Below are 24,295 nucleotides of genomic sequence, written 5' to 3' on the forward strand. Positions count from 1 at the left end.
CTTCCCCTCTAATCAGAGCAGGTTTTAGGAGGATACAGAATAAAGTGTTTTCTACAGAGCCCTGCAGAGTAAGGTAAAAAGGGAGTTTCTGCTCCAGACAAATGCATTCTTCTCACTGCAAAAAAAGGAAGCATGAGAACTAGCATGAGGCACACGTTCATTAAAAAAAATATCCAGCAGGGAAAGTCTACAAGAAAACACATAACAGCAGGACCAGACATTACCTTCTGTTGTTGTGGGTGGAGGTGTTAGGGAGGTGGTGGGTGTTGGCGTGGGTGTGGGTGTGCTGACTGAAGTCGAGCTGGACATGGTGGTGCTAGTAACAGGCGTGGTGCTCACGGTGCTGCGGCTTGTGCTGCTGGAGAGAGTCGTGCCAGAGGTGGAAGTGGGGGTAGACCCAGTTGTAGTTGGCGGGGCACTGCTACTTGACGTACTTGTACTTGTGGTGCTCTGGGAAGTGGGTCCTGAGAAAAAACACAGGGTTCCATTATTGCAAGAAAACCAATTGTATCTCCTCCTCAGTTCCTTACTATTCTACTGAGTTCATGAAACACAAAAAACAAGTCTCGGAAATTTTGAAAAATAAAAGAGGGTATATTCTTATTACAATGTCATGGATAACGGAGGGACCACACACAAAAGTTGCCTGCAACTTTCATGGCAGACAGTTGCAAAATTTTCAGTGATCAATGTTATTCATAACCACCACATGCAGTGTGACAATGATGCACAGATGGGAAAAATTCAGTAGCCCTTAATGCAGATGTACGCAATTAGTTCAACCATCAGCCCTATGAATCTTATTCTGTTCTAGTCACGCAATATTCACCAAGTGACAGCATTTCACTGGGTAGGAAATGATGGGGCCAGTTCCCTCTACAACTACTTTCCTTCCAAGTTATTTGTCCTCACTTCTACTAAGCAAATTCTGCTCTATATCTCTCTCAACTCTTGAAAAACATGCTCCCAAAATATTCCTTGCCATATAATTAAAATCAAACTCAAGTTCTGTCCTTCTCACAACTAACTCTGGAAAATAAAGGGCAGAAAGCATGAAAAGCCAGAACCCTACAGCACCTGAAATAAAAGTGCAACAGAAACAAGCCTCCTGCCTTTGCATTTGATGCCTCTGACGGAGAATATTACATCTATCTGAAGAATGAGTTCCCACAGCAGCAAAAGCAAGAATCCCTGTCAGATCACAGCCGGCCTAAATCAACCGGGGTTCCTTAGAAGATGAGATTTCTTGTCAGACATGTAATGTCAGAGCAACAGAATGTCCTTCCAAAACAAATGCACTCTCCTTGCCTCAAAAGAGCTAGCTGCAGGACTAGCTTCAAGCTCATGCTCCATTAAGAAAATTTAGCAATTACTGCCAGACCTCAGCCCATACACAAAGCCTAAGATCAGCTGCTCATGGCACATTACCTCTCCCTCCACAGTGGAACACGAGACAGCGTGGACAGACAATTACCTTCCGTTGTCGTGCTTTCAGGTGGTAACGATGTGGTGGGTGTTGGCGTGGGTGTGGGTGTGCTGACCGAAGTCGAGCCAGATGTGGGTGTGCTCGTAACAGGCGTGGTGCTCAGGGTGCTGCTGCCGGTGCTGGAGAGCGTCGTGCCAGAGGTGGAAGTGGGGGAAGACGCAGTTGTAGTTGGCGGGGCAGTCGTGCTTGACACAGTTGAAGTGAAAACTATGGTTGTAGTGACTGAGTGTGACACTGGTGTGCTGACTGTTGTGGTATGTTCCGTACTTGGTAAACACTCCGTTATGTTTGGTGTGCAGCAGATATTGATCTCATAGTTATGGCAGTATTTAACATCGCTGTTGTTTTCTTGATCCTTATTGTTACAGATAAGCCCTGTGTTAATGTTGCATTCAACCTTCTGCCCTAATTCTTCAAGAGGAATGTTAGGGTAATCCTTCGCTCTGCATGAAATATTCTCAGCTTTCATGCAAACCAAGTAGGACTCGTTTATTTTGTCAATGGTTTCATAGTCTCCACTGTTCACATCAGATCTATCTGGTTGACTCAAATCAATCCAGTTTGTCCAGATGCATTCACAGTTTTTCCCTGGAGGATATCAAAAAGAGTAACATTCATGAAAAATTGAGACAAAGACAGTCAGTGTTAGTTCCAGAACTGTTAGTGGTGATTTACTAGGTCTCCTCTGCACACAAAGGTTCACCTTGTACTCTGCTACTCACCTACACTAGTCAGTCAACCCTGGCCACAACAAAGCTCATTAGTGTGGTCAGGCCTCCCTTTCTTTGCCCTGTGGAGCACACCAGGACAATATCAGGTCTCAGATACTATTCAGCTATGTGTGTCTCCCCCTATAAACATGGCTATTTCTGTCTGGGGCTTCTTATGTGCAAAAAACTTACGTAAGAGCAACATATAAGGTAGAGTAGAATCAAGTGAGGACTCTCACAACTTTCACCTGGGCAAATCCAAACTCAGAAAAGAATCATAATCACAGAGCAAGCAGGCACTGGATGCATACTGCCACCAAAATCTTGGGCTGCTTCCCAGCACTGTGGGGAAAGCTGAAGAGTAACTCTAGCAGAACCTTGCTGCCCAGAGTCTCACTCCATAGCAAGAGGTAAGCCATTGGCTGAAATTTTTCCCCAGACCCTGCCAGGGTAAAATCAGCCCTTGGAGAGCAGATGAGTTGTAAAACAGCACAAGTCATTGCAAGAGAATGAACAGAATAAAGACATGACCTAAGAGCACCTGAAATGAAATTACATTGCCACAAAAAACAAGCCATGTCACACCATATATACTTCTATGTACATTCTTTCTCTCCAGCTGAAGGACAAAGCCCAAAAAGCAAAAAAGTAAGATTTTCCACCAGCACTGTATTGGCCTAAGGTAGGCAGAAGCACCATGAAAAATATCCTTGTGTTCAGGGTAACCAAGGAGTAGGAATTGACTTCCAGAAACATGTTGAGCACTCTCTCTCCTAAATTTAGAGCTTAGTAACCTATAGCTCTGAAGACTTTTTGTTGTTTTTTTTTTTTTTTTTTTTTTTTTTTTTTGTGTGTTTTTTTTAAATCTTCATAAACTGTTTTCTTTGGAGTACTGCGGTGAAGACATACATTAGGTGCCAACAGACAATTTCTCCCATACCAAGGCAATACATGACAATACAGAGCAATTAACTACCTGGTTGTGTAGGTGGAGGAGTGTGGGTTTGAGTTACTACTGTTGGCAGGACTGTGGTTGTAACTGTCGGAGTGGATGGGGATACGCCAGGAACAGTCGGAGTAGTTCCTTGGGTACTGCTGCTGAAGGGTGTTGTGGTGGCAGTACTGGTTGGAGACTGTGATGGAGTTGGTGTGGGAGCAGTTGACACTGAAAGGGACATCAGCAAGAGGGATAATTATGAACAACAGGGACAGAAATAACACGTAAAGATGCAAGCATATGTATGAGTGGGATACAAAAGGCACTGACAGAAGTTAGGAGTTAACTGCCACAAATTTACAGCTGGCTGAGCCCAGTTTTTCTGTAGCAAAGGCCTTTCCTTCCAGGTTCCAGAAAGCAGACTATGGCCAAATCTGGACACAGACATTGTTAAGACACCCCCTTTTCTACTAAAGAGGTTTGTTACATTGCTTTGTTGGGCTTCTCACTAAATAAAAAATCCCCCACCAGTGGAAAAGATGAAGAAAAAAAATCCTGTGGTTCTTCCCATCTCAGCTCTATCACTCATAACACCTTGCTATCTCTCAGAGTAAGAACTGAGAGGGGAAGCTGTGGTTGAGTAATGAAATATGCATCAGGATATGTTTTTATCTAAAGTTTATGTCACCTCTCTGTAGTGCAATGGCAGCCTGAGGAACAGCTTCACAGCAAGTGGCTTTTTGCAGGGTGAAACCATTCCACAAAGGCTGCCAAGGGAATCCTTTCTTCCTAGATCTACAGCCACAGACAAGTATCAGTACTGTTAGAGAGAAAGTGGGATGAAGAAATTCTGCACAGGTCTGCCAGACAGTGCCTAAAATGATGATAAACCAAATCAAGGCCCACTCTAATTTCACACATATCTTTCTGAGAATGTTCTTTCCAGGAAAGGGACAGAGCTCAAAATCAGTAAAGCATTTGCTCAATATCTGCTTTAAATAGCTGACAGTCCGTTACGTATCTTACAGCAAGGTAAGAAAAGAGAAAAAGGGTCTGCTAAATACCTGTGGAAGCTGAAGTTACCGGTGTGGTTACCGAAGATGTGGGCTGGCTTGTGGTGGTTGTAGTGGGTGTTGGTATGGTGGTAATTGTTGTTGACTGCTGGGTTGTAGTAGTGGGCACAGTTGTTCCGGTGGTGACTGAAGATGCAGTTGGTGTTGAGCTCGGTGTACTTGCAGTACCACAAGGACCTTCATGCCATTCACAACAGTTTACCCTGATTTCATAATTATAGCAAAGATGCCAGATACTTGCATCTTGCTCCTCGTTTTTACAAATGAGTCCATATGTAACATTACACTCCACCTTTTGGCCAAGTTCCTCTAAGGTTTTATCAGGACTATCTTTAGCCCTGCATTCAATGTTTTCAGGAGCTGTACATATTTTGTTTCCATGTTCAATTCTTATTGCATCGTAGGTTTCATAGTCACCACCATCTTCTTCAGGGTTACTAACATCAAACCACTCAGACCAATCACAGATTAATTGAAGGCACGGAGCTGCAAGAAAAGATATACGTTCAGTGTCAGAGCTCACAGAAGATATTTTGAGAGGGTTAATTTTGTATTCAGCTCCATTAATGAGTAAAATAATGCACTGCAATTTGCCTTTTTTTTTTTTTTTTTTTTTTTTTTTGGCAAGAGAAAAGAATTCTAAAATTGGTTAAATATGACCAGGTTCTTCAACAAGAAGCTTTATCTCAAAACAGAATCACCAATCCGAAGCCTTTTTATACTTCTCACATTTCTGCAATTCCAGATTTTTAAATTTATTTTTTTTTTAATTGTTTTGAAAGTGCTTTTCAGTAGCGGCCACCTTCAATTTACTCATTGTTTGACATTTTATGGTAATCAGTTTTTATATTTAAAACTTACTTGTAGTTACTGGAGGACTTGTGGTAACTGAAAGAGAAAAGAAAAAAAAATTACTCCATGATCTGCAAGTTTTAGAAAAACATACAATATTAGTTTGAAATATTCTAATTATAACTTTTGCTGTGACTGCTAAGACAGAATCCTATACATTTATAGTCATGATTCCTTCCATGCGGTATAAATAAACTCAAAGCACTAAAATCTCCCTCAGTGCAAGGCAACAAAATTGTTTGCAAGTGTCACTCAAGCTTTGTCAACTATGATAAGTCTGCATACTTGTATGTTCAATCATTAAAGTATTTTACTCAAATAAAGTTATTTTTAAAGCGTATTTCTCTTGAAAACTTACCTATAGTGGTAAGAGTACTTGTACCAGGAGGGGTTGTAATGGTGGATGGTGAAGTAGTTAATGGACAAGGATAACTAATTCCAGAAACTACAGATCCATTTTCTCCACAAACATATGTTGTGCATATGTCCCCATCCTTTATTGTTGCAACAGTTTCTCCCACTTCATAACTTGTTCCATTGATAACACAAGGACATCCTGCAAGAAAGAGTACAGCATGCATGTTGTTCTCTCTCTACTAGGACTATTAGAAGAAAACAAAAGCAAAACAAAAGACAAAGGAAAAAAAAAAAAAAAAAAAAAAAAAAGACTCGCAGATTTGCCAAGGATACAAGTATTTAAATGTATCTATACTTGGAGCTTAGATCTAGTGTCGCATTAATTTATCTCGTAAACTCTTGCAATGAAACCCACAAGTTTGGATATGAGACGTAGGAAGAAAGAATACAGGGTATGATTAAAAGATTGAACAGGTACTAGCATCAGGGTTCAACAAAATCACTGTCAAAATTTCTTTGGCTAGAAAGCCTTTGTAGAGGATAGATGCAGTGGTTCCTTAGTTTCTCCACAATCCACCCCTTCTCCACTTTTTTTAATTTAAAAACAAAACAAAATGAAACAAAACCCTAAAAACATTGTTTACCTGGAATTGGTGTACACTCAATAGATCCTGAGGGGCGGCAGACACTAAAAGAAAAAATGTCAAAAGTTAAAACGTTGCAGATGTTTTATCACTAGCAGAGCCAAGAGCAGAGAGATGTAATATTTTATCCCTTGATCTTCATTCATACTACTGGATATGTTTCTGATTGTAACATCTTCTAATATTACCCTTTATTACTTCATTTACTTCATTCAAACTAAGTCATCATTTGTATTCCTTAAGTGCAACATCTTAAACTATCATGAGCTGTTTTGTACTGCAAGTTGCAATACCACAGTAATAACAGCTGCTCTTGTGAGTAATTGTGTTTTATTTATGAATTTATTTTTGTCTTTGATAATGATGTGGATTCATAAATGTCAATTCCATCATTAGTAAGGTTCTGGGAATGAACAACTAGGACTCAGTTACCTCCTTCAGGGATAGTACAGATTATTTCAGTCCACTGTGACTTCAAAATCTTTATCCTAAATGAGAATACAAGGCAGAAAAGCCCATCTCTTCCCAAAAAGCCACAAGAATCAAAAGATTGATCCAGAGACACAACTAGGCTTGCTGTCATTGTATCACTTATGACACTTTCAAGAGTATAATTAACGATTCTACTAACAGACCTATCAGAAAGATGCAATCATCTTGAAATACGGATTACTTTAAGTCTGGAAAACTACAGATGAAAAGTTTGAACCTGTATGTAGTGGAAGTAGCATTTCTTGAGACTGTCTCACCTAGAATATGTCATTGTTCCTCCAATTTGTATATATAATGAAGAACATATTCTATTCTATAAAATTTGTATAGATTGTATAAGTTGCATCTCTACTTACTAAAAAACATGCTTGAGGCTCAATAAAGTAATTGAGGGGCCCAGATTACATAAATTACTTCAAATGTTTTTGCATTTTTACATACCATTTTGTACAGTTCTCTTCTGTGGGTATTTCTCCACCAATGATAACAGGTTTACCATTGTGGTAACACCAACATTCATCTGCAGCCACACATTCTTTTGTCTCTTCATTATAAACTGGTTTTTCATGAGGGCATCTGGGGTAGCAACCTGTTAATGGCAAGTAGCACAGAATACAGAGTGAAGAAAAGTATGAAGAAAAGTAGGTTATCTTCTGAAAGTAAATGATTCTCAGTGGATCAGGCATAGTTAAAAAGATTACAAATTCCCAATTGAAATCAGTCCTTGGACAGTTAGCCCTGTAGAAATGCCCTGGTTACAGCTGGGACAGAGTAGATTTACTTCACAGTATATGATATGATGCTATTTTTGCCTTTAGGAGAAAAACAACGTTGATAATACACTGGTGTTTTAGTTGTTGCTCAGCAGTGCTGTAGACAGCTAAGGATGCTGAAGCTTCTTCAACTGTCCTGAAGAGTGAACTGGCAGAGATGCACAAGAATCTGGGAGGGAAGAGCACTAGGACAGATGGAAGAACACTAGGACTGACCAAAAGATATTCCATACCATATGAGCACATATGAAGCTACACAAATGAGGGGATTTGGCCAGGGCTGCCACTGCTCAAGGACTGGCTGGGTATGGGTCAGTGGGTGGTAAAAAAACTGCACTATGAATCACTTACTTTGTAAATACACACACACACACACACACACATATATATTATCACCACTATTATTTCTCTTCTCATTTTCAGTCTTAGTAAAAGGTTTTAATCTCAACCTAGAAGTTCCACTTTCCCCCCCCACCAGTTCTCTCTTCCAGAGTGCAGTGAATGAAAACTGTAGTGCTGAGCTACCTGCCAGGTGAAATCAGAACACAAACATACTGATTTTTCTACAGATATTAAAATGTGATTGCTATATCAAGAATCCCTTTGTGAAAAATATGGAAATGCACTCAATAATGAACAAGATATCACAACATTTGTTGGGATGCTAGTACGTATTTATGTGTCATCAGCAGACCAGGTACCTCTATCACAAACAGAAAAATTATCTGCATTTTTCCATACCCTCAACTGATGAAATGAACTCCATCTGCAAAGTGTAAATTATCTGTCAGTCCTCATTGCATTTATCACACAAATACACTTTCGTTCCTGCTTTTAAATGTATTTATGACTGGAAACACAAATTCAAGGAAACAGAATAAAGAATATCTTGCCAAACTAAATGACTAATCCACTGTTGTTAAAGACATTTTGACAAAGTTTTATGAAATAAAAGACTGAAACAGCAAGGAATTTATTACCTTCCAGGTATGGAACTGAGAAGTTGGTGCTGACATTATAAATCATTCTGCAAGTCATGACATTGCTGCCACAAGGCTCGTAGTGCCATTCACACTCATTACGAGGGTTATAGTAGTCACAAAATATTGCTGGCGAGAAAAAAGGAAAGCTGATTAAAAATACAGTTGTTGCATTGAAGCTCAGCCCAGCTGTTTAAGCATAAAAGCTAAATTAATCCACAAGTCAAGACTGCAAGATTATTGTGAGGTACAGCACTTGGACTTCCTTCTGTTACACATATACATAGACTACGTCAAGATCTGGTATCAAAATCTGGGATTTTGATATTAAACACCTAAGCTGAAGGAGGAAAATATTTGATTAAAGCCACATACACAAAAAAAGCAAGAATTGGTGTTTATTTATATTTCAAATGAAGGGTGCATTTCTGTGAGCTTTTCTCCCCTATCTACTTAGCAAATTCATAAAATCTCTTGCAGTATACATATTCAAAGTAGCTCTGCTTTGCTGTATGACATAGGCTGAGTCACCTCCAGCAGGGCAAGAACAAGCATCGGACATATTATGGATACTATGGATAGAGGAAGAAAATTTTCTGTATCGCCAACTTCTTACACTTGAAAACTTAAACTAGTCTTAATTCTGAACCAGAATAAATTTTTACAATTAAATCGCCATTTCTGGCATTTAGAATCTCAGAATTTGGTTTTGAACATTTTGTTTTGGGGGGGTGAGATGAAAAATATAATTTAAATATTGTCTTACATTATTTTATGATTTTTGATGAACGCTATTAATGAACATTGCTAATACAGCCAATTCTGAATCATTTGTGAAAACAGAAGGAAGACAACAGGAGCTGCAGTTCACCAGTTATTAAGCAAAAGAAAAGGACCACTTAACACCTCGCCTTAAAACTCCTATCACCACCATCACCCCTCAAAAATAAAACATGATTGCTATTAAAAATGTGCTAGTTCTGGCTGTCCCCTGAAATTCTGTGAAAATTAGTAACATTGCACAGCAAGCACAGCCTTTCAGTATTCATAATTTCTTTACTAGGGTCCCTGACAGCAGACAGAAAGATCTGTTTGTGTTCAGCTGTTACTCACGGCATATATCAGGACTTCTCCAGAAAACACAAGCCTGAGCCTTGGTACATTCTTGTGCATATGCAGCAACAGCAGAACAGAAGCAATCACAGTCTCCACCACTGTCACAAGAGCAGGCATCGTGAACGCAAGCATCATAGAAAGGAGATGGGTTTACCTATAGGAAAAATAAATGATGCCACAGTTCATCTCCAAACTAATAAGCCTGAGGTGTCTCTTGAGACAATGAGAACTGAGCTGGACAGGAATGAGAATGTTTCCAAGAACTACTGACCAGTATAGGCTAGAAATTGCTTCATGTATTTAGTATGAGGTAATATAACACCTTCATAAAATGTTAAGATTAAAAATAAGTCTTCTTTAAATGCCCACATCTTCTAGCAGAGTTCCATTCTACTGCTCTCAATATCAAGCTGGATGAATGCAAGTCAAGACTTTGTCGTCCGGCAAGCTTTGCTAGCCACCAGTCTCAGAAAGGTTGCACTTCATAGCAAATACAAAGCAAATAATTTTGTGCTTGCCAGTTTTTGGAGTTCATCCAGTCACACATTAGGAAACATTGCAACATTTTTGCTTGGGACCAGAGAAGGAGAAATTTGGATTGGATTTTAGCTCCTGAAGAAATCAATATGGAAACACAAGTTAATTGTGACTTTTCCACCATAAAATAAAAACAAATTGTTGTTAATATTGGTATACTTCTGGAAAGAGACAAGAAATAAAGACGTGCTATGACAGACAATTTACAGCATAACACTAGTATTGAAGCTTGTTTAAACTGCACAGTCAGTGATTTCCAAGTAAATCACTTCTGAAGTTTGAACATTAACAGGAACAGTGGTCTCTTCAGCAGCCAAATTTTGAGTACAGTATGTGGTTCTGCCCAAAGATGGGTCTGATGATTGCAAGGCCTCTCAGAATTTATAGCTGTAACGTTTTCTCTACAAGAGATGGTACAAGTGCAGATTCAAGCTAGATTTATGAAGCTAATCTACACAGTAGCAGCAACAAAAAAGTGGTGATAAAAATGAGCACTTACAGTTGAGGCTGCCACCGCTACTGACAAGTTGTAACAGATACTCAAACTACTCTGACAAAGGCTAGCTGAAATGTGCTGACACTCCTAGCTATACTGAAGACTTCACTGAAAATGGGTCTATTTAACAATTTCTTCATTCATTTCAGGTACCTTGTTATTCCTGCAGTAACAGAAATGCACTGTGCTATCCCATCACTTACTGCCATCTACAAACCTTTGTATGGGAAATTAGTAATCAAAGCCTGAACCTCAGCTGAGGCAAGTGTTGGGTCAGCTGTAGGAGCACAGGTGAGAGTAATTTAGCTGTGCCCCCAAAGGAGTGGAGATTGACTCCACCTCCTCTAGACCTCATTTAAGGGCTGACCACCACTAAGGCAGCATTTCTTGGAGACTGCACCCTGGTGGAGATTGCCTCAGCATTTCCCAGCAAAGGTGTCCATATCGGTGAGTTTTCCTTTTATAAGTAGCCTTTTGAATATTTGTCATCATCTTTGTTATCATCTTTGTATCATTCCACCTTACAAACCTTGGAATGACAAATTTTAAATATTTCACTCAGGATAAGGCTGCATTCTTTCTCTGCCCAGGACTTGCGATGTGGTTTCAGATCACAGGGCTTGATCTCTTCTGTCACATCAGGGCACACAGATGACTGTTTCCAGGAATTCCCAAATGTCAAAGCACTTGATTCTTGCAGCCCACTCCTGCTTGTAAAGTCATTGCTGGCCTTGTCATCAAAGTTGCCACACAGACCACACACTCTCCCCTGCAAAAGGAAATGACAGTATCCATGGCTATTAAATATATAATGGACATGCGAAACAGGCTCTCATAAAATTGGAAAAAAAAAAAAAAATCACATTAAAAAGGACAACAGACTCTCCCTGTAAGTGATACATTTTCATCTTTACTTGCAAACCATTTATACAGAAATTAAACTTTCATTTGACTGTGTACTCAGCAAACTACTTAGCTACCATGTTTCCCTTTCTTTGAAACCAATTGTACCTACTGTATATCTGTCTCTTCACTCCACTTATAAGACTGAAGAGTGACTGAGCTTCTTTCAGCCTAGAAGAATGAATTTATTATCCATTTTTCATTATTCTCAGATATAACATGGATACTACTAACATGAACCTGAGAGAATTTCATTATGTAACTGACATCATTTCTTTATCAATGAAACAAAAAAAGAGGCACTAATTTTTCTTGTAAGAAAGAATTCAGTGACCTATTCAAAGTAGTGAATTTTTGGTAGTGCTAATTAAGGCACACCAACTTTATGAAGGAATAGTATGATCCTGCTATGAAACTCTGAACATCCTGCTTTAGTGCAATGAACACATTACTCCATAATTCAGTATGCTCATTTTCAGAAATCTGACCCATCTCCAGACACTGAATGGGAAATCTGGTTTTAACTCAGAGCTCAGATTCTATGCAGGTTTCTTAGTGCATACATAGTCAATTCAGAACCCCACAAATTACTCTGGATGCCTGGCTCTTATTATTCACAAACTCAGAGTGTCTTAGACACTTAGCTTCAATGCAATCATATGCTATTCATCTTCAGTCGTACAAGAAACTCTAGTGGAACCCCAGCAAGATGCATTAGGAACATCAGTTAATCATCACTGTGCAGAGATGTTGGATTAAACATAGTCAGACAAGGAGATTAACTATGTTTCCTTATCTCACGCCTCTGCTGCAGAAAAAGAATGAGAGATTCTAACTTACTTTATAGTCAGGAGTCAGTTTGATGAAAACAGTGGTCTTCTTATCCCAGATAAGCATCACACCATTGCTAGCTTCAATAACGAGGTAGAGACCTACTGTCCTGTTCTGGTAATGCACATTATCACCAACATCTCGCTGAATTTCTTTATAATCCTTGTTCTCCAGCTTCAGCTCAGTTTTCTAAATGGTAAAAAGATGAGAAAAAGAATAACACTAACTTCTATGATGAAATAAATAATTAAATACCCATAAGAGTACAACTCAGACTGAACTAAGAGCTCAAAGTCTGTTGGATGACTTTTTCCAGGATGACAGAAAATGATGTTGCACCTTTGTTTGAGACAACTTGAACAGACTTCAGTAACTGAGAATCTACAGCTTTACACATTAGCTTGATAGGGTCTTTATCCTTTACCTATTATAGCTGTCATTAGGGATCTGGCTTTGTATCTCTGTACCTTTGGAGTACTGTTTTCTAAGAAATACTTGAATATATACTCATTGAATACTCATTACTCACCCCTATAAATATTTTAATGGCCTTTGAGCAGGTGACTCCTGTAGTTCCACAAGGGACATTCTCTGTGATGATACTGAATGAGCCTCCAGAATTTTTGTCACCACAATAATCCTGTGGATAAACGAACAAATGAGCATAAAAATTTGAGTAAAATATTTAAACTCCACTTCAATTTAATTAACAATTACAAACATAGAAATATCCACAGGAGATAAATTTTTACTACTTCATATGTTTTTACAGATGTCCAAAAAGATACACGTATATCTCTACATGTATTTAGCACGCTAAGTCTCATGTATGACAAAACCCGGGAAACAAGCAGTACAACAAATCAAATGAGGAACATATCCTCAAATTTTTGTTCTGTAAACTCAGAATTTTTACTTATTTCCTATTATGATGATAAACTGTTAACTCCCAGCATAAACTAGCCCTATTGTATGCAATTTTTTAATATTGTAAAAAGAGTCACAACTCAACTATGCTAAATATACAGACTTTATCTTGACATAATCTGCAATCATCTCAGGAACGGTGATAACAGCCAATAAGGAATAGCAAAATTGGAAAGAAAAATAGATCTTCTAGGCAATCAGAAAGCACTCTAAGATTCCACTTCAGTCCTGACGAGCATTACCTGAGTAGCCACATATTCACAACTTCCATCAAAGTCATAGAATTTTCCATCAAAGGTGATATAATGGCCACTTCCATATATCATGCAAGTCCCATAGCACACGTTTTTAGTGCAGCTCCAGATACCTTTCCGGCAGGTACTAGAAGAGAGTGAGAGTTGACCTTTCAGATCTCACCAACAGCATGTTGCTTAGAAAACTGCAAAACATACCTGGTATGTGATATGCAATAGTTTACCCTACATGAAATTTATAACACAACTTTCAGCTCTGGCTCGGATATGTTTTAGATTGGTTAGTGATTATGTCTAAAAAATGAATATGCTTTCCTAATAAGAGAAGCAGAAGTTGCTAGTTACCCTAATATTTTCAGCACAATCTGTATTTCCTCAAACAACAGCAACAAAAAAAAGTCTGAAAATAAAGACTTCATACTTGCAGCCACCATAGCCACCGCATGACTATTAATTTACTAAACTAAATATGTTGCAGGAAAGAATACAGAAAACCAACATACCAGGTGTTGCAGTCCACTGTTATGCTTTGTCCATGGTTATACCAGTCGCTGTTATGAATACACGGGCAGTCCTCTTCCTCAACACAGCCCCCTCTACCATCATCAAACAGACCTTCAGGACACACGCAGCCTGAGACACACTCACCTTGATACTAAGGAATATAAAGATAAATTGTTACTTTAGGAAAAAGCACTAAATTTTTCTTTCAGTTCTTCACTACATTTTGGTACAAAAAATATTTATAATCAAATGGTCCCATGACAAATTGTTCTATAAGATTTTTCTTTCTAGGCTCTTAAGGTATTTTGGTTTGGATTTTTGTTGTTGGTGGTGGTGGTTTTGTTTTGTTTTTTGTAAAATTGAATCATATATTAGTTGGTGATACATCTCTACTTAACTCCCACATAAACATGATAAAAACAAAAAGGAAGGTAAACAGGAGTGGAATTGCAATGATACTGATAGCAGATTGAAGTTACTGGGGGGGAAAAAAGGAGATGAAAAGAAAGGAAATTGAGAATTGTTACAATTGCTGTGTTGCACCGTGTCATTAATCAAATATAGAATAATGAAGATGTGGCATGGAGAATAACTGAGTACATACGAGATCAGTTTGAGAAGTACCACAGCGAAGTTGTACAGGTGTCCGTGAAGTCCAGTCTGGGGATGCATTGCAATCCAAGTAGGTTTTGTTTGAAGGACATACTGTTATACCTGAAAGGTGTATTGTTGATTTAGGTGAATCAAGAGAAGCCAAAACAAATGTGTAGGATAGTTGTTACGGAGACATAAACTCTAAGTAATGTCTATCCTTATGAAGACACAACAAAGTGAAAATGCAGAGCTGTTTCAGAGAAAGAGGAGAAAAACAAACAAACAAAAAAAACAAGCAAAACAAATAAATGGATAACTCAAGAAGAAAGTGCAGTCTGGGGTTTGAGGGGATTGGGTTGTTTGGTTTTCTTTCTTTTTTTCTTTTTATTTTACAGAATGTCACTTACTTTTCATTCTCATGGTCACTGAAGTACATTGGACCTTTGCATTTCGGCAAACACTAGGAAAGAAGTGAAGTAAGACAGTAATTAAAAATGTAAACTTGGTGTCTTCAATTTCAGTCTAGGGATTAGGCATCCTGCATAACTGATGATATTTCAAGGTGTGCTCTATTGAAGTGCCCTCATGAATTCTCACTTGGAGAAAAGGTATGGAAAGATTCTATTCATAATGCATAAAGGTGGTGTTTTAAGGAATGAACACTATTCTATTAATCAGTGCTTTGCAATGACTCAGTAAACAGATAATAATTTAAACCACGGCCTTAATTTAGCTAACACAATAAATTTTCCTGCCTGTTTAATTCATACGCTATGTATCTGTTGCCTTGTATCTTTTCTTACCCTCCTTGGGAGAGAGAAGGAAGTATTTAACATTTTGCACTTATGATTCATTCAGTAAACAGTTGTCAGAAGGTTCATCAAGACTGAAAATACTGGGCTTATAAAAGCTGCACTCAAATGATACAGTAAATACCTACTGAGGGGACCTTCCTCCAGTGGAAAACAAGCAATTGCTCTCTGACAGAAAGGTAAATAATAAAACACAAAAGCTAGCCTTTTATATTCCTATTTCCCTTTGCTCAAAAAAGACCTATTGACAGTACTGCTTCAGGTTCACATTTACCTGTGAAAGCCAGTAATAACAATTCAAAACAAAGCTGTACTTCTCACTTAGTAATAAATAACATTGCAACAGGAAGATGATGTTTTGCTCAATATGAAGGTAGCATGAATCACATTAATGATGCTTTAATGAACACTTGTAGCAGCCAAATGGCTTACACTTAAAAAGCAGTTTAAAAAGGGCTTTTATCCCAACAAACAGGAAGATGCAATAAAACATACCAACGTTCTCCATCTTTTGTAACATATTCCCCAGGTTCCAGATTCGACCCCTTGTAATAGCATGGGCATTTGGAGATGGGCACACATGTATCCTGATTATCCAAGTATGTATTATCTGGGCAGCCACAGCCATCCACTGGAGCAAAGCCTTGCAAGCAGTACTTTTCACCATCAGCAATGGAACGACAGGTTTGCTGGCACATTGTAAGATTGTAGCGAAAGACTTGATTTCCTGGGCAGGCAGACACTTCACCAGCTGGAAGAGGAAAAAAAGCAAACTCGTATACAAGAAGTGCGAGGAAGCCTCAATGTTTCTATTTTGGCTTCTTTGACTGTGCAGCAGGTAAGGTAAAAGTATTCCTTTTGATTTTACTGAAGTACAAATTTCCATAACTCGTAAGTAGTACTACTTTGATTTAGTTTATCAGTTGAAGATTTTTCAATTGCTACCAACAGTTGCTACATTTATACCCATTTATTTCACATATTGACAACCAGAGACAAAACACATTAAGACAAACTCCTATTCCCACCAATAGCAAAGACAATGATATGCAAGCAAAATGTAAAACTGACAATCCATTACTGTGGATGGAGTCATTTAGTCAAAAATCAAAATAGCATTATTGAAAGTAGGGAAAGAATGTGAAAGTGAAAAATATTGCTTTCTAAGTTTGAAATACATGTCACAAACAAATAAAAGCTATAGGACATACCATGAATTAGTAAACATTACAAGCATTGCCTAATTTATTTCCAGTGGATGTTTCTAAGATACTCCAGATCCTTTAACATCAAGATCACTAAGAACCAAATGCAAAGAAATCCTGTTCATTTCTGGTGGCTAATTCATTTCATAGGGATCACAGTTTCATTACTTACAGCAGACACTTTGCCTCCAGCCACCCAGTATGATCCCTTTGAAAGCACATGCTCTTGAGTAAGAGGACAGGGCAGCACACAAGCACTCCTCATTGTCCTTGCAGAGGCAGGTGTCATATTTACACCTCTGAAAAAGGAATGAAAGGGTCAAAAAGATCACAAGAGAATAACTGGCTGTTCCAAATTGGTTGCTATAAAATATCCTGTGCTCTTTTTCTGGCGTCATTTTTATTAATTCCTGTGATCAGGGAACTATGGAAGGAATGGATAAAGCCCAGAGCCTGAAAGTGCTGCTTCATTTCTTTCAGAATAAAAAGCCAGGCACTTTTATAATGGAGCCAGGCAACACTTTTATGAAGGATTTTGATATATCCCTTTCTCCATTACAACTTAGAAAGGCAGAGATCCACAAAAATTAAAAATATTATAATGGCAAATTGCTAACCAGATCTATGAAGATCTTCAAAAAACTTGGCTCAGATTGGGTTCTAAGAACATTGCAAAGATGGGAATCTTCTTTTTTGCTCAGGTAAGCATCACTTACATTTCTGTGTATACCTCCATCTGTTAAATCTTCTTTCCATGTACGCTATGTTGCTTGACTAACAAAAACTTCACCAGTTTTTATGGTCACAGTAATGGTCAGTAATGCCTCCAGTATTTGAGCAATGATAAATGTCTACATCATCCATCTGAAACAAAGCAGTTCTAAGAAGAGTGCAAGATTACAATACCTTATAGTATTCTGTAGGATCAATGACTGAATGACATCTTGCAAATGGTCCCTCTGAGTTTTTCAGCAATGAACACCAATGCTCAGCATAATTTGCTGGGGGGAAAAAAAATATTTTATTACATAATTATATTGATTACATTAGCTTATCTTCCTTAGGCCATGTCTAGTTATATTGTTACATCAATAAATGCAATGTAACAATACAAATGAGAGAACTGTGAACTCTGGGGAGTGGAGGAACTACATGCAGTCACTGTGCATGTACTTCCACTCTGTGATTCAGATATCAAGCAGTAGACATAATCAAAAATTCAAAACTGTATCTTACTGCTGCAAATAGAACTGTAGCAGCTCTCTTCATTTGGGGGCCATTATTGCCAATTTAAACATATGAAGAAATAATACTACAATGAACAACCTGCCGTTTCAGGTAAAAAGAAAAAATAATAATTATCCTGTTTCCCTGTCTTCTAGCTCAGGATTCTACTCCAATCACAACTTAAACCTTCACTCCAATTTGATGTGAAATCAGTGCTGGTATATATATACATAGTTAAATAATTGAATTATTAGTTTGACAGTCCTCTAATGCACATCAGTGCCACAGTGTGACTCTTCTATGCCAGTTGCAGTAACATACAGCAGCTCTTCCTGGCAGGAGCCAAGATCTGTCTAATTAGCATGCTTACCACTTTCAATGCTGAGACTGCAGGGGTCTTCCAGCTTTTCTGCTTGGTCTGCACAGGTGGACTGAGCTTTCCATGTGTTAGCAAAGGCAGATCCTGTGGCTTCCACCAACCCATTGGTTGTTTTAAAGTCATCACCTTCCATTCCATTAAAATTTCCACAAAGACCTATTGAAAAAGTAAATATTTTCCCTATTATTTATTCTTGTTCTGCAAGAGAAAGAGATAACTGAATATGAACACTGGAGACAGAAGCTAATACAGCTGATTCTTCAACCTCAACACTGATGCTTACTGTAGGTATTGAAGGTTTAGGAGACCTATTTTAAATCTAAAATATTGAAGATGGATAGCATTCATGACTGTATCTTTGCCTCAGGAGATCATCCCCATAATCTGATATTAGAAGGAAATTCCTCACCATAAGAGTGGTGAGGCATTGAAGTAGGTTGCTCAGAAGAGTTCTGACTTTCCCATCCCTAGAAGTGGTCAAGACCAGGTTAGCCAAGGCTCTGGGCAATGAGATCTAGAGGAAGGTGTCCCTGCCATTACAGGAGGGTGAAACTAGATGAACTTCAAGGTCCTTTCAAACTCAAACCATTATATAAGTCTATCTAAGTCTATTAATTATCACCTATATGAAGAATATATGACTTGTCAGCTGTGCATGCATGGCTTTGCTTTCTGTTTCAGTGGACACTTGCCTTGAAGGTCCTGGACTGACTGATCCGCTGTCACAAACAATTGCATGACTGGAGATAACTGAATCTGCAGCTGAAGCCCGAAAGAGGTATGTACAATGAGGTAGTAAGAAGATGGCTTGAAAACTGAGAAGCTAGCTGAAAAACAAAATATGAACCATGCTGTAAACACATGCATAGGCTGCTGAAAGAAACAATTTTTATTATCTTATTAGCCTAAAGATTACAAAAAATCATTTGATTTAGATCACACGCTGCCTTTTTTATACTGCTAAATGAAGGAGTGCTTTCATATGGAAAAAGGATGATGGTCTATAAATTAATATCACTGCCTCAGAACAAGTTGCAATGACAGACTGTGACTCAGCATAAACACCTCTGAGAAAGGGAATAAGAAGATGCTGAATCAAATGCAAATGTGCCTCAGCTGGTTATAAAGTAATAAAAAACAACAGGATGCTGTGGATTTTCTTTTATTTTACATGAATAGCCACAACAGAACAATCGCTGGAACTGACATATTTAAGATCAGTACAATAGAGGAATTGGGTTTCCTAATTACTGACAATTTCCTATAGCAAATCTATTATTAGATGCCCAATGTACTAGATGGCCTGTTTTTATTGCCTAGAATAGTTTAATTTCTCTAAATTGTCAGTGGAAGCTATCAAGCCACATTTACTTCAGAATCATTTCAAATACACTTAATTCTTGTTTCAACATCTGAACAAATACCATAGGTCTGTCTCCAACTTTTGGCTCTGAAAAATTACAACCTCCTCTGGAGAATCAGCTTCATGACAATATGTAAGGCTGCGGTCCTTACCTGACACATGAGGCACATTCACTGACATCTCATTCAGTGACACACTGCCATCTGATCTGAAAACCACCACCTGTATAAAAGAAAACAGGACTGATGAGGTTCCAGCTATTAAGAAGAACAAAAAATTGATAGAAAAATAACTTTTGAAGAGTGGAGAGAGAACATTTCGCACATTTAGAATGTGGCTAAAACTTAATATCTATGAAAGGAAGTATTTGTCTCAAAATTGAATGTGGCAGTGGGCCTGTATGACAGAAGTAAGGCTTAGTCTTCCTGTTCAGTGTTTAATTACATCCGTCTACATCAATATTTGGCAAGTAATAAAATGAATTTTTATTTATTAAACACTTTGGTTATGTAAGTAGAAGAAAATATTGGGACTTCAGGGTCTATAGATAGTTCTGGTTTCCTATAGAAGCAATGGTAAATGTAATGGTTTAGCATGACTCTAACATAGTAAGAAAGTAGTTGGTTAAGCTCCCTCATAAAATACTAGTTTGTACACAGAGGAATGAAAAAATGCTTTTCTGACTTGGTCTGAATTTTTAATTTTGCTGACAAGGCCATAGAAGAGCTGAAACAGGAGAAAAACCATGTTTACAAATGTAAAATTATGTACAAACATAGTATAGGTATCCCCATAACCAAACATGATACTTAAGTAAATAAGATGACTTTGCATAAATATGAATCAGAAACGCAGAACAGCACTGAAAATTTCCCATCACTTTCATTTACATTATCAGTTAATTAAATACAAATAGTCAAGAAGGTTGGATTGTAAAAACATTCGAAGTTTGGATGTCTTCTGAAAAATACTCAACTAGATCTATGAAATCAATCGGAAGAAAAATAAAATACTATGAGGGGAGGAAGGGTGGTACTCTTTTTTCTCACCAGCCTGGAAGATGGTGAGACTTCATAGGGAGCAGAAAAAGGGAAATATTAGTTTATTTGAATTTCAGCATTTGCTCAGCTGAGACCTATTTGGAATTCTTGAGGTAGAAGCTTTAGTTTTTTATCTGCCCTTCTGAGATCTGTTATCCACCATCTTTGGATGATTCCAGAACAGTCTCAGATGTATGCTAATTTTTAAAACACCCATCAGAACCCAAACAACACTTACATTCTTTTTGTCATCTACTAACAGCACAACAGTCTTCAAACAGGTCTGTCCATCTGTAGAGCCACAAGGAGCCAGCTCTGCCAGGAGGGCATGAGTATTATTCACAGCACTCTACAATCACGGGGGAAATAAATGTCCATTAGTCCAATCAAAAATCAAAAATCACAAGATTTCAAAAATTAAGACTAAAGTCATAGGAATTTTTGCTGTCTACCTTTCCATGCAGTCAGCATGCTTCTTGATATATATGAAAGACTCCACTGTGAAATGACAGTATATGTAGCCTGCTAAGTGACTAAGACAACCATTGCAGTAAGTGCCCAAGTCTGCCCATGGGGCAATAATGGCCCATCCTGAATTTTCCAGTGAGGCTCTTAACATTTCTGCTTCCCTCATCCCATAGAAGTGCAATAAAGCAACAATTCACACCTATTACAAATGAGTACGTAGGTACATTTAATGTGTGAGAGAGAAGCTCTACAGTAGAGGGTACCTTGGCCAACACATAGTAGCAGTTTCCATGGAAGGTGTATTTCTTCCCATCAAAGGTTGTAATATGAGAACCTCCTTCCAAGGAACATGTGCCTGGACAGGGTAAATCTTTGCATGTCCATCTGCCTGAATTACAGGTGCTATAAACAAACAATAAATCCAGAAATACATGTATTTATTATAGAAAATGAGAGCACTGAAAGCATCTGCATAGCTAGCAAAGAGCAAGCTCTACCCAGGTATTTTAAATTTTAAAAATTTGACCACTCCCTAAAGATTTCCCTTATCACATGCCATAGATAAAAGAAAACCTTTCAGAAAGTCTGTACAGACATGTACAATAAACATAAGTTCAGAATGTTTTCAGGAAGCCATATACAAGTAAGTGAAAGATTGAAAAGGATTGGCCCATATGCAACTGAAGAAAGGTGGATGACTGTGATCCTTACCATTCTTCACACTCATTGGTAATGGTTTCTCCGGGTGAATACCCCTTTCCATGGAGTCTGCAGTAGCACTGACTAACAGGTATGCAGCCTTTTTCAGTGATATCATCATACACAGTTCCTGTGAAGCAAAACAGCAAACTGTTACAGCTCCTTCTGAAATCAGTAGTTTCCAGAAAGGAGAAACACTGAGATTAGGGACACTCAGCCTGACACAGAAAACAGAGGCTGAGGTGACTAAAACAGAAGAAAAGCATTTTGACCTTTTTGTAACATAAGACACATGGAAAATACTTTAAGTCAGTTACACAAATGAAAAAGCATGTAACAACAATCTTAAAAACTTTCATGTTCAAATTTTCAGACCTTCTTGCATACAATGTAGGCTACTACTGTAATTTTTTTCTAAGATAGACAATAACTCTCAATTTCACTCAAAATAATTAGTAGCAGTAATAATTTTTAAGATATAATTTGACTTCATCTAATATTTTAATTATGACCACCTTTGCTGGTGCTCCTTGTTTTGTTCTTGGTTTGTTTGTTTTTTTCATTTAAAGACAAGTGAAAATAAAACAGACATATATACATACAAGAACTAGAATACACTTGCCTTCAGGGCAGAAACAACCATCCATGTAATGTTCCTCACAAAGGCTGCTGACTTCCAAGTGTGAGCAAGTATCCATGCAGGGTGAGCTGCTTTCTCTATAGACCATGTTGCCAGGACATGTCTTGTCTGAAAAAAATGAGGAAGATATCACATTATTTGAATGTTAAGTCCATCATTTCTCAGAAACCACAGATCATACAACCCACTCACTTCAAATAAGTGGTTTCCCAGGTCAGGCTCCATTTTGCAAAATATTCTTAATATTTGACTATTTCTGAATTGTTTTTCCTGCTGTTTAGGTTTTTTTCCTTTTGCTTATGATTTATCTTACAGCATCAAATATCAAGCTTTTTAATAGGAACATGATTTCTACTAGCTGAAAAAGATTTCTTAATGACAAAGGTAACAGAAGAAAATGGAAAGAACACGGTACATTGTGTATTGCACTACTGGTACGTAATTTATGGCATATGCCTATAACTTCACAAACAAAGAATTTATTCAGATGTTTCACAGTGCTACACCCATGAAATATTTGTTTCTTTGTAAAATGTATATAGCTGCTTACAGCAAAAGTTCTCTGTCCTCCATTCACCCGGTCGGCCACCTGCATGTGAACACTGTCGAGAATACTCAGAGATGGTGCTGCAGAGGCAGAAGGAGTCCTCATTTCCTTTACATGCACACTTGTCCTGCATGCAGGCTTGGATGTACATTTCCAGATTAAGGCGTGAGTGACAATCAGCAAATGCAGAGGAGGTCAGCAACTTCTCACATTCATCACGCTGGGGAGGAAGAGTAGAAGTATTTTAAGAGACTTGCAAGCATGTGAGTTTCTAGACACTTCCTTTTCTGGTAATAAAAACTGTATCTCCTGAAGAGATTTGCACAAGAAAGGAAGAAGAAACCATTTGCCCTGGAATGGATAAAGTCTTCCTGTCTCTTCACACACTAACATCTCACAGTGCAAGGATGTCTCCATGCATCCAGGACAGTGAAGTTCACAGTTAGGCTTACTCACATGCTCACTACAGCTTGGGAGAGCCTGAGTTTCATCAGGGTCTTCACATTCATCATTGGGTTTGCTGATCTTCTGTAAATTCCCATAAGTAATTGAGTTGTAGCTTGCAACTGTGAGAAAAAAATAACAGGAGGACTTAATAAGAACAAAACATTGACAGCAAGGAACATCTGATTCCTGAGATTCTACTGATGAAGGAAAACAGCGACTATGATATAATCTCTGTCAGTCAGAAGTGCATCTCTATTCTGAGTGATGTCTGTTTTAAGTGTACTTAACAATCTAAACATCATAACAATAAAAGAAGGCTAGTAGAGAAGAGGATGATGCACCTGAAATGAAAGAATCTTAGATCAAGAATGCAGCACTGGCTCATAATGTTCACTCTGGGACAAACACAGCAATATCTGAGGTAAAACGTGCCCCCCTGTGATGCTCCTACACACAACGCTTATGAGCCTATATTTTGTGATAACTGCCACAAAGCATACAGTAGACACGTACATAGCATATATGACTCACCTCCACTAATAAACTCATTGTAGATTGGAATTCCATTGTAATCCCCACAAAGCCCACATGTCTGGTTACCAAACTTGCTGTCCAGCTCCACCTAGGTAATGGAAAGAAAAAAAAAAACAACAAAAAAAAAACAGAAAATAATTATCTGGAGCATGAAGACCTTCCAATGTAAATACATTTAACTGAAAGGGAAGTTGCTAAATGACAGAACTGATAGCAAATCCAAAACATTCCGAGAAGTTGCTTCTTCGCTGCAAATTAATTTGTAACAGTTAAGAAACAAATAATTGGATGCAAAAAAGCAACACAAAAAAGTTTAAAAAAAAAAACCAAAAACAACAACAACAAAAAAAGATGGGTCTGAAGGTCCTCTATTTTAATAATGACTATAAACACCATGGTGATAGAGACTAAAAGGAAAACATTCTGTACATTTCAGTACTTTTCTCTCCTTTTTTCTTAACTACTGGG

The 24,295-nt window shown here is 38.0% G+C and overlaps 1 protein-coding gene across 1 annotated transcript in view; it reads right to left on the minus strand.

Moving 5' to 3' along the window:
* Nucleotides 1-24,295, minus strand: part of MUC2 (mucin 2, oligomeric mucus/gel-forming) — a 66,702-nt gene that overhangs the window by 37,429 nt on the left and 4,978 nt on the right. The window contains exons 4-33 of the mRNA XM_072338843.1: nucleotides 23,825-23,915; nucleotides 23,303-23,412; nucleotides 22,850-23,066; nucleotides 22,282-22,407; nucleotides 21,672-21,789; nucleotides 21,224-21,362; nucleotides 20,731-20,841; nucleotides 19,605-19,674; nucleotides 18,782-18,916; nucleotides 18,081-18,245; nucleotides 17,390-17,484; nucleotides 16,656-16,782; nucleotides 15,774-16,029; nucleotides 14,874-14,926; nucleotides 14,477-14,586; nucleotides 13,872-14,023; nucleotides 13,357-13,495; nucleotides 12,717-12,827; nucleotides 12,197-12,376; nucleotides 10,983-11,222; nucleotides 9,418-9,574; nucleotides 8,305-8,433; nucleotides 6,993-7,140; nucleotides 6,060-6,103; nucleotides 5,417-5,614; nucleotides 5,068-5,094; nucleotides 4,198-4,692; nucleotides 3,173-3,361; nucleotides 1,475-2,074; nucleotides 225-464 (exon numbers count right to left, since the gene is read on the minus strand). Coding sequence (XP_072194944.1) covers nucleotides 225-464; nucleotides 1,475-2,074; nucleotides 3,173-3,361; nucleotides 4,198-4,692; nucleotides 5,068-5,094; nucleotides 5,417-5,614; nucleotides 6,060-6,103; nucleotides 6,993-7,140; nucleotides 8,305-8,433; nucleotides 9,418-9,574; nucleotides 10,983-11,222; nucleotides 12,197-12,376; nucleotides 12,717-12,827; nucleotides 13,357-13,495; nucleotides 13,872-14,023; nucleotides 14,477-14,586; nucleotides 14,874-14,926; nucleotides 15,774-16,029; nucleotides 16,656-16,782; nucleotides 17,390-17,484; nucleotides 18,081-18,245; nucleotides 18,782-18,916; nucleotides 19,605-19,674; nucleotides 20,731-20,841; nucleotides 21,224-21,362; nucleotides 21,672-21,789; nucleotides 22,282-22,407; nucleotides 22,850-23,066; nucleotides 23,303-23,412; nucleotides 23,825-23,915 — 4,972 coding nt within the window. The remainder of the gene's footprint in view (nucleotides 1-224; nucleotides 465-1,474; nucleotides 2,075-3,172; nucleotides 3,362-4,197; nucleotides 4,693-5,067; nucleotides 5,095-5,416; nucleotides 5,615-6,059; nucleotides 6,104-6,992; nucleotides 7,141-8,304; nucleotides 8,434-9,417; nucleotides 9,575-10,982; nucleotides 11,223-12,196; nucleotides 12,377-12,716; nucleotides 12,828-13,356; nucleotides 13,496-13,871; nucleotides 14,024-14,476; nucleotides 14,587-14,873; nucleotides 14,927-15,773; nucleotides 16,030-16,655; nucleotides 16,783-17,389; nucleotides 17,485-18,080; nucleotides 18,246-18,781; nucleotides 18,917-19,604; nucleotides 19,675-20,730; nucleotides 20,842-21,223; nucleotides 21,363-21,671; nucleotides 21,790-22,281; nucleotides 22,408-22,849; nucleotides 23,067-23,302; nucleotides 23,413-23,824; nucleotides 23,916-24,295) is intronic.

The sequence above is a fragment of the Excalfactoria chinensis genome, chromosome 5, assembly GCF_039878825.1.
Source record: "Excalfactoria chinensis isolate bCotChi1 chromosome 5, bCotChi1.hap2, whole genome shotgun sequence".
NCBI lineage: Eukaryota > Metazoa > Chordata > Aves > Galliformes > Phasianidae > Excalfactoria > Excalfactoria chinensis.